The sequence below is a fragment of the Lactuca virosa genome, chromosome 5 (genome assembly GCF_052849685.1).
Source record: "Lactuca virosa cultivar CGN04683 chromosome 5, Lactuca_virosa_CGN04683_v6, whole genome shotgun sequence".
Classification (NCBI taxonomy): Eukaryota; Viridiplantae; Streptophyta; class Magnoliopsida; order Asterales; family Asteraceae; genus Lactuca; species Lactuca virosa.
The window spans coordinates 107,034,583-107,044,341 of NC_136430.1; the positions used below are offsets into that span (position 1 = coordinate 107,034,583).

General features: G+C 31.8%; 1 protein-coding gene across 3 annotated transcripts; it reads left to right on the forward strand.

The window, feature by feature from the left end:
• The first annotated feature begins 1,218 nt into the window (after window positions 1-1,218).
• On the forward strand, window positions 1,219-9,368 carry LOC145117778 (transcriptional corepressor LEUNIG-like). 3 transcript variants are annotated; one of them, XM_079054101.1, is made up of 18 exons: window positions 1,219-1,482; window positions 2,056-2,153; window positions 2,255-2,364; window positions 2,625-3,083; window positions 4,133-4,218; window positions 4,488-4,566; window positions 4,892-4,967; window positions 5,087-5,136; window positions 5,852-6,154; window positions 6,342-6,560; window positions 6,707-6,937; window positions 7,104-7,257; window positions 7,365-7,474; window positions 7,567-7,716; window positions 7,793-7,948; window positions 8,087-8,203; window positions 8,693-8,899; window positions 9,000-9,368. In XM_079054101.1, exons 1-18 carry the CDS (start codon window positions 1,451-1,453, stop codon window positions 9,141-9,143), a joined length of 2,781 nt encoding a protein of 926 aa, XP_078910227.1. In that variant the 5' UTR covers window positions 1,219-1,450; the 3' UTR covers window positions 9,144-9,368. The 3 variants fall into 3 exon arrangements, with proteins under 3 accessions (XP_078910227.1, XP_078910228.1, XP_078910229.1); XM_079054102.1 differs by having other exon boundaries at window positions 7,104-7,245; XM_079054103.1 differs by having other exon boundaries at window positions 7,128-7,245.
• Window positions 9,369-9,759: the final 391 nt, after the last annotated feature.

The window sequence follows — 9,759 nt, forward strand, 5'->3', positions numbered from 1 at the left end:
TGGATTTGGAGCGTTTTGTTTAAGCTAAACGTTAGAAGTTTGTAGTGCCAAACAATGTTTTCTATTCAAAAAATAACGTTTTGTCAAACGTTAGAAGCTAGAAGCTTTTAAAGAACACACCCAAAATAAAATTAATACAAACTATAAGGTGATATAACTTCACATATTTATTTGAATCAACGAATATAATTTTATATAACTAAAAAAAATATCTCTTAATTAATAATTTATTTAAAATAATTAATTAATAATTTTGAATTTTTATTATGAACGTTTAATTAATTTTGTAACCGTGATTCTCACGCGTTATAAACTAGTTTATATAAAAGAACTCATTAAAAACGACAAACAGTTAGGTAAACGATTTAGATAGGACATATTGGAGCAACAATGACTAAATTTCTTTTATTTGTCTACTTTTTAGCAACCTACTTACATGAGAATTTTTTTATATTTCATAAAACAAGCAACAAATTCCAACTTACTTGCATTTTTTTTGGCATTTAACTCATATAAGTTTGCAACATACTCCATATTCTATCTTTTTGACTAAATTTCCATAGTAATGATGCTCATGTGTGCTCTCATTTTCTTTATTATAGTTTTAAACATCATTTTTCTGAGAAGACAATATTTTATCGAGTCTTCTTATGTGTAGATATATGTGATTTTTTATCAAAGAATTTATTGATGAGTTGCAATGATTTCCATTATTGTTTTATAATAAAAATTTGCATTTAATGGCCGAGCCATGAATTTTAATTATAAGAATACAAACATGCTCGATATTCAAAAACTATGTAATATTATTATTATTTTGTCCAAACATAAATTAATGATCTATGTTTTTGTTATTATTTACATTATTAAAATTATCATATAGTAAATGTACTTTATACTTTATATTTATATCAAATGTATAAAAATAATAATTTGTAAATTTATGACTAACGATTAGGTTTTTTTTTGCAGTATTTATATTATTTTATTGTGTCACCCGTATAGTGGTTATAACCTAATAAAACTATAACAAAATCAAAAGATAAGAGCCTCCGAATGAAAAAAAAAAAAAAAAATAGAGACGAAATTTTAGTAATTTACTATATATTGTATTTTATTTATAACGTTTGCCACTGACCCTTTCGTTTTTGGGCAATATCCATGTCTACCCATCTCTTTCGCGTCAATTGTTTTGTGCAGTCAAATATATAAACGAACCAGGACTATAGTTCTTGATATTCTATTTAGTCAGTAAGAGGGGTTTTCTCTCCCCCTTTTCTCTCTCTTTCTTGAGGATCTTGTCTTCTACTCAATAATATTCTGGAATTTTCCATAAATCGTTAAAAAGGATTCAAAAGAGAGAACGAAAAAGCCCAAATACATATTATATGAAGATCTAACACTTTGTTTTCTTGAGCTTTTTGCTTAAGGAATATTTGATCGAAGAAAAATGTCTCAAGCTAATTGGGAAGCTGATAAAATGTAAGCCTTTTTTTGTCCTAATCTTGATTTTTTTTCTAGATTTGTGTTGTGGGTATCTTTTAATTTTCGTTGATCAATCATTAAGACAAGTGTTCTAGCAGTCTTATGTTGTGCTTTTCGTCTTTTGCCCCTTTAGCTATTTTAGGGTTTGTGCGCCTATCTTTTTTTCTCTTTTGCTTTTATCAATTTTGTTCTATTTAGCAAGTTGGGTTTACTTGATAGATTCACGAATCACTATTGCCACATTTTCAAGATGGAGAAAAGAAACAATTTTCCAATTTAGGTCCTTTTATGACTTCAAAGTTTTTTTTTTTTGGGTACTTAAATTTATTCATTTATTGTCTTCATGATGCATCTAATCTAGTGTCCAAAGCTCAAAATGTTTCTCCTTTTTGTTTCTACTAACTTTTTTCAATTGGGTATCTGTTAATTCCATTTCTTAGTCGGTATTTCAGTAGACTTTGATTTATATTCTGCGTACTTGACCTGAATTACCTTTTATTTGTGTAAAGATTCAAACTTTATGTAGTTATTTGACTAAATTCATATATTTTTTTCCGATTTAATTAACAGGTTAGATGTTTATATACATGACTATTTGGTAAAGAGGGATTTAAAAGCCTCTGCTCAGGCATTTCAAGCTGAAGGAAAAGTCTCATCTGATCCTGTTGGTATGAATCAATTGCAAAGATTATGTAAAATAAGAAACATCTTTTGTAGTTTTTTTATGTACATTTTATCAAATTGTTTATTTTTTTTTCATAAATTCTAGCTATCGATGCCCCTGGTGGCTTTCTATTCGAATGGTGGTCTGTATTTTGGGACATATTTATTGCAAGAACTAATGAGAAGCACTCAGAAGTTGCAGCTTCCTATATTGAGGTCAGTTTAAGCTCTCATACTTTTTATCTTTTTTCTAAATCCATCCATTTTTTGTAGTTAATAGAAGTGATTAAATTCCACTAATGTACTACTTATAATGGTTACAATACTTTGTTATATTGCGTATTATTTTTTTAAGTGCACTATACACAAAATAATCTTTAGTAGTTAAAACCATTATACTTTTTTTCTTTTTACTGTTTAAAAACTGTTTTTCTTTCATTATTTAACCTTTTATCACATTCTTTCCATAATTCAAGACACAGTTAATCAAAGCAAGGGAGCAACAACAACAACAGCAACAACAACAACCACAACAATCGCCTCATCCACAACAACAACAACAACAGCAACATCAACAAATGCAAATGCAACAACTTATATTGCAACGCCAGGCCCAACAAGCCCAACAGGCCCAACAACAACAACAACAACAACAACAACAACAACAACAACAACAACAACACCAACAACAGCAACAACAACAACACCAGCAACAACAACAACAACACCAACAACACCAACAACAACAACAACAGCAACAACAACAAAGGAGAGATGGGGCCCACTTACTAAATGGGGCTTCAAATGGGCTTGTGGGAAATGATCCACTTATGAGACAAAATCCAGGAACTGCTAATGCCATGGCTACAAAGATGTATGAGGAGAATTTGAAAGTGCCACTTTCTAGGGATTCTTTAGATGATGCAGCTATGAAGGTAGATCTTTTATTCTTTCTTTTAAGTTTTTTGAGGCTAAAGTGAGTAACTTTTAGTGTTATCAATATGGATTGTTAAAAATCTTTAACAACAAATAGTGTTTGGTTGTGGTTTTTGGAAGTGACTATTGGATTGTCAGTTTCTAGTTTTAGTTCATGTAATTACTTAGGGGACAAATAATTAGATTTATACTTGTTACAAGCCTACAAGAAAACTTATTAAAGGGTAGAGTAACTTAATTTCATATATTACCTTCTTAAATGATCATAATGATTCAAATATTTGATTATGATTATTCACTATCACATAATCTCTATCAAAACACACATAGGTTAACCGTTTACTTTTTAGGTCAAAGCTCTAATGTTACCATTGTGATTTGTTAAAATTCCTCAACAATTATGATGATGGAATTTAATTTGTTATAAAATCCATACAACTCTTGAGAATTGGTAAATTAGGATGTTTATAAGGGTTTTTTAAGGTAATGTAATTGTGCTTATGGTTATTTAATCATTTAGGGTTCAAATAATCGTTTTTTTTACTTGCTATATCAAAACTGATTAAAGATTGCATTTATGTATTACTTCCCTACATAATCATAAATACGTTAAACACGTTATACTATTGAGTAACTATCAAGTTTCTACTTTTTCAATATTCACATCCTCAACAAGAAATATGTTAATGGCATTATAGTTTATGACAACATACTACGGAAATATTGTCTACTTTAGTTTGTTATAAAATTGCTGAGCCTGAAGTCATAATTAGTCTTTATTCTGTTGACTGTTGAATTTCAAATCTTGAAATATTTAACAATAATTTTGTTAATGTTATATAATTATGTGACAACATGGTAGACCTAGAAAGAAGGTAGTGTTCAATTTGTTTCAAAATCTATATCAATCTTTTCATAAAAGTAGTCCATATAAAGAAAAGCTTTAAATGTACGTGTTGTTGTTGAAACATTGAGAGTATTAAATATCTTTGCATGCTATCTGAAATATTTTATTTTTTGTTTTCTTTTTTCATTTTTGATTGTTCAGCAAAGATATGGTGAGAATGTTGGCCAACTTTTGGACCCAAAACATGCATCGATTTTGAAATCAGCTGCAGCTGGACAACCTTCAGGGTAATGTTTTTTCATATTGTCCCAAAAACATCTGAAAAAGAAAAAAAACATAATTTGTAGCAAGTTTTATATTGCAATTTTCATAGAAACATCAAACAACGAGAACTTTTAGTTATAAATCATCATAAATCCATGCGTTTTCATACTTACACCATGTTTCCTTAAACGGAAACCCTATTATTTATTTTGGATGCATTACTTTCATAATAGAAAAAATTCATCATAGCATTTATTTGTAACATAGAATTTGGAACCAATTTTTTTTCCAGGCAAGTGTTGCATGGAACATCTGGAAGCATGTCTCCTCAAGTTCAAGGTCGAAATCAACAGCTTCCAGGATCTGCACCAGTGAGTAATCTTACACCCAATGACCAAAAATAGAAACCATAAACTTGTTAATGATTTTATAAAATGAGTGTAATAAAATGAAATGCTTGTTAATGAATTTATAAAATGAGCACATTTTGACCTCTAAAGTCTCGTATCTTTATGGCATAAAGATACAAGACTTTAGAGGTCAAAATGTGCTCATTTTATAAAATCATTAACAAGTATTTCATTTCATTACACTGCATAAAAAAGCACATAGATTGTAAAGTATACATTGATTCTTTTGGTGTTAGATCTTTTAGTGCTATTAATTAGTGATATGATCTGATTTGGAAATAATTAGGAGATAAAGACGGAGATGAATCCAATATTGAACCCCCGAGCTGCGGGCCCCGAAGTGTCATTGATTGGAATTCCTGGTAATGTTTTTACACATTTACAAATAAAGACACCCATTGAATGTTTTTTGGACTTAAACAAGATTCAATCAAATGATGCTTTAACTATCAATTCATTTAACCAAAATTCGATTTTACAGGATCAAATCAAGGTGGTAACAACTTGACATTGAAAGGATGGCCTCTCACGGTGAGTTCATGGATCATTTGTTACACTAGAATGGCATGACAAGCTTTCTAGGGCTATTTTTTATGATGAGGATCACAAGGGCATTTACGTCTTTTGCACAAACAAGAGATCGATAGCGAGTCTACGCCTTGCCTTGTTCATCTTTTCGGATGAGACAAAAAATTTGTAGATTTTGTCCCGTTGACATTAGTCTCAGTCCCAGTCCAATGCATGACACAGTACAATTTGTTTTGTCCTGTGTCATGCAGGACAAGACATCACATAACATAACACAACCGTGTGTACTGTGTTTGGCATGCATTGTACCGAGACTAAATAAGGGTAATGTCAGTGTGACAAAAGACATAAATGCCCTCGACCTCTTGTGTGTGCAAAAAGACATAAATGCCCTTATCATCTTCATCCTCGAAAAAAGCCCTAGAAAGCTTGTCCTGTCCTGTGTAACAAACACAACTTTAATGACTTGTCATAGTAAAATACAACCCATCAACAAATTCCATTTAAAAAATTTCCAAATTTTGCAAAAAGACATAAATGACCTTGTCATCCTCATCTTCGAAAAAAGCCCTAGAAAGCTTGTCCTGTCCTGTCATGTGTAATAAACACAACTGTAATGACTTGTAATCGTAAAATACAACCAACGAACAAATTCCATTTGTAAAAATTTCCAATTTTTGTAAAATTTTGCGATATTTTCTTCAATGGGGTATGATAGGGTTTGGATCAACTGCGGTCTGGTCTACTGCAGCAACAGAAGTCATACATGCAGGGTTCACAGCCTCTTCATCAGCTACAAATGCTAACACCACAGCATCAGCAACAGCTTTTATTGGCACAACAAAACATGACATCACAATCTGCTAATGATGAAAGCAGAAGGCTGAGAATGCTTCTTGGCAATCGAAGCATGAGCATGGGGGGTAAAGATGGTATTTCTAATTCGGTTGGTGATGTTGTTCCAAATCTTGGATCACCTATGCCTGTTCTACCTCGTGGTGATCAAGATATGTTGCTCAAGGTGCCTTTTTTTCTTTTCTTTTCTTATACTCTCTATATTTACCTTTTAACTTTGGAGTTTTGATGATTTGATAGTTTTAAAAAACATATTTAATCCATTTCTAAACAAATCAGGCATTTTGTTACTTGGGTATGTAAGAATAAAGCATGATATCTTTAAACAACTAAAAAATACGCCTTTTTTGTAGTTAAAAATGGCTCAGCTGCAGCAGCAACAGCAACAACAACAGCAGCAAAATGGTAACCCACAACAGCAACAGCAGCAGCAACAACAACATCTTCAGCATTCACTCTCTGCTCCTTTAATTCAAAATTCAAATTTAAATCTTCAACAAGAAAAGATAATGGGGACAAGTAGTGTAACAGGAGATGGGAGCATGTCAAATTCCTTTCGTGGAAATGATCAGGTTACTCCTTTTACCAATATAGAAATATAATTATGTTGTGATTAAAAGCTATATAATATAAGGATGCGACCAATATGTGTAAAAAATAAGAATAGATTTATTCGTGTGATATGGTTTGTAATATGTTCCAAGTCTTTAAAATCCAGACTGGAAGAAAGAGAAAGCAACCGGTGTCTTCCTCGGGGCCCGCAAACAGTTCTGGAACTGCAAACACTGCGGGCCCCTCACCGAGCTCTGCACCTTCAACTCCATCAACTCATACACCTGGAGACGTGATCTCAATGCCTAATTTGCCACATAACACAACTTCTTCAAAGCCTATGATGATGTTTGGCACCGATGGTCCAACCACTCTTACCTCCCCTTCAAATCAATTGGTGAGGGCATTTTCGTCTTTTGTATCTTGTACAAAAATACAGAGATTTTATTGCACGAACAAAAGATAGTTGCAATTTTTGTCACATTGACATGAGTATAAAGAAATTAGGGCTTTAAGGTGAATTTGCCTTTTAGTTCTTATTGGCAATATAATAAATTTTGCAGTGGGATGATAAGGACATTGTGCAGGCTGACATGGATCGTTTTGTAGAGGATGGATCTCTTGATGATAATGTTGAGTCTTTTTTATCTCATGATGATACGGATCCAAGGGATCCAGTTGGGCGTGGTATGGATGTAAGCAAAGGTGAGTCACCTGGTATATTTTCTATCTATCACTCTTTCTTTTCACTTTATAATACATAAAGTACCACTTCATTAATACTTAATTAAAGAAAGAAACATTTATTTTTAATCTGTTGTTAGAGTTTACATTTACGGAAGTGAATTCTGTTCGTGCGAGTGCAAGTAAAGTGGTGTGTTGCCACTTCTCATCAGATGGGAAACTTCTTGCAAGTGGTGGACATGATAAAAAGGTAAATTACCAAAATCCATTAAGTTATATAGCTACAATTGGGTAGATATTTATTTCAAAAGTTTAATGTCATAATAAGATATTTTTTTTCAGGCTGTATTGTGGTATACTGATTCATTAAAGCCAAAGACAACTCTTGAAGAACATTCATCATTGATCACGGATGTGAGATTCAGCCCAAGCATGCCACGCCTTGCCACCTCATCTTTTGATAAAACTGTTCGTGTTTGGGATGCTGATAATGTTAGTTACTTCACCTTTTTTATACTCATTCAAAATATAGAAAAACACACATATTTATTTTGAGTTTAAATTACAGCCTGATTTTTCACTACGTACATTTATCGGGCATTCTGCATCAGTGATGTCATTAGACTTCCACCCAAATAAAGATGACCTCATCTGCTCGTGTGATGGGGATGGCGAAATAAGATATTGGAGCATAAATAATGGCAGCTGTTCACGTGTATTCAAGGTAACAAAAAAAAAACTCACAACTATCATATGCATATATATATATATATATATATATATAATTCTTCTTCATGTTTTTTAAATTTTCAATATTATTATTATTATTATTATTTGTATATTTATTAATTTTATGGATCAGGGTGGGACGGCTCAAGTGAGATTCCAGCCGCGCCACGGAAGATATCTTGCAGCAGCGGCGGAAAATATCGTGTCGATACTGGACGTTGAGACACAAGCGTGTCGACATTCATTACAGGTTCTTTTATTTGTTTACTAGGTGTAAGACCCGTGTAATACACGAGTTTATTAAAAATAAAAGTTTAATATAAAATTATAAGCATTATATAATTTTTAATGTAATAGTTTTATATAAATACAAATGATATAATGAATAAAGTAATTAATTTAATAAATATTGTAGGAGATTTTAACAAGAAGGAAAGAAACACTTAAAAACATTTATTATGATATTTATTATAAGTGGATTTTAAATTTAAAAAAATGAAAAATACAAAAAAATGACAAGTGGAAAAAAAATAATTCAAAAAATCCTAGAAAATGACACGTGTCAAATTCAATAAGAACATGACATTTGGCAAAAATGATTTTCATTTATTAGGTTAGATATTTATAGCAATGAGATCAGGATGCTATTATATATAATACAAAAAAAAATAAGTTGTCATTTCTTGCATTTTGTTGTACATCTATGATGATTTTTTTGGTTGGGATATTGCATATGTAGGGGCATACAAAACCGATCCATTCGGTTTGCTGGGACCCAAAGGGCGAGTATTTGGCGTCTGTTAGTGAAGACTCGGTGAGAGTTTGGTCCCTTATGGCTGGAAATGAAGGAGAGTGTATACATGATCTCAGCTGTAATGGAAATAAGTTTCATTCTTGTGTTTTTCATCCCAGTTATGCTTCTTTATTGGTCATTGGCTGTTACCAGGTCAGCTTTCAATCTGTTAATTTGTTGTAACAAACTCAACATCCCTAAACCCCCTATTAATGCATAATGCATTTTTTTTTTTTTTTTTAAATATATGCAGTCTTTGGAGCTATGGAACATGTCAGAGAACAAGACAATGACACTGTCAGCTCACGAAGGATTAATTGCGGGTTTGGCATTGTCAACAGTTACAGGTTTGGTGGCTTCAGCTAGCCATGATAAGATTGTTAAACTTTGGAAATGAAAAAAAAAATACAGAAAGTTGTTGTGATTCGATGTGTTGTACACCCACCACTCGAGACCAAATTCTGTTTTTTTCGTTTCAAGTGTTGTCAAATGATGTAGTTTGTGTTGCTTACTGGTCTAATGTTGTTGTGTATTGTTTGTTTTCTAGCCATGTTGGTTTTTTTTTTAATCTAATTGTTGTAACTTTTATTAGTTTATAGTTGTTTGTTCCTGTTGCAATTAAGTTTGGACTAATGGATTTTGTTAGACTCCTGTCAAATTCGTTTACGAACATAGGTGACAAGCTCTACAAGTATGATTACCATTGAACTCATAACTTTCACTTTCACAATGGGGTATTAATGTTTATAGTTTTTTGGGACAACTTTACCCTCTTTTCTTTTAGTATCAGATTTTTAACACTCTTTTCTTAAAATGAAAACCGGGTTTTCAACTTAGAGATTCAAGTACACCTTTATAAATGTGCCTTGTAACCATTTTATTTTACCAATAAAATTTATTATTAACTTTATAAAGTCAAAATTGCGAAAATGGTCCCTGTGGTTTGTCAATTTCCTTAGGTAAGGTCCAAAAAAAAGTTTATTAGCAAAAAAGGTCATTATTTGGTGGTTTTG

What these genes read in the sequence shown, in the direction of transcription:
- LOC145117778 (XM_079054101.1), top strand. Translation starts at nt 1,451, where the DNA reads ATGTCTCAAGCTAATTGGGAAGCTGATAAAAT. An exon ending in AATTGGGAAGCTGATAAAAT is followed by an intron (nt 1,483 to 2,055) that starts GTAAGCCTTTTT and finishes TTTAATTAACAG; the next exon opens with GTTAGATGTTTATATACATG. An exon ending in TGGTCATTGGCTGTTACCAG is followed by an intron (nt 8,900 to 8,999) that starts GTCAGCTTTCAA and finishes AAATATATGCAG; the next exon opens with TCTTTGGAGCTATGGAACAT.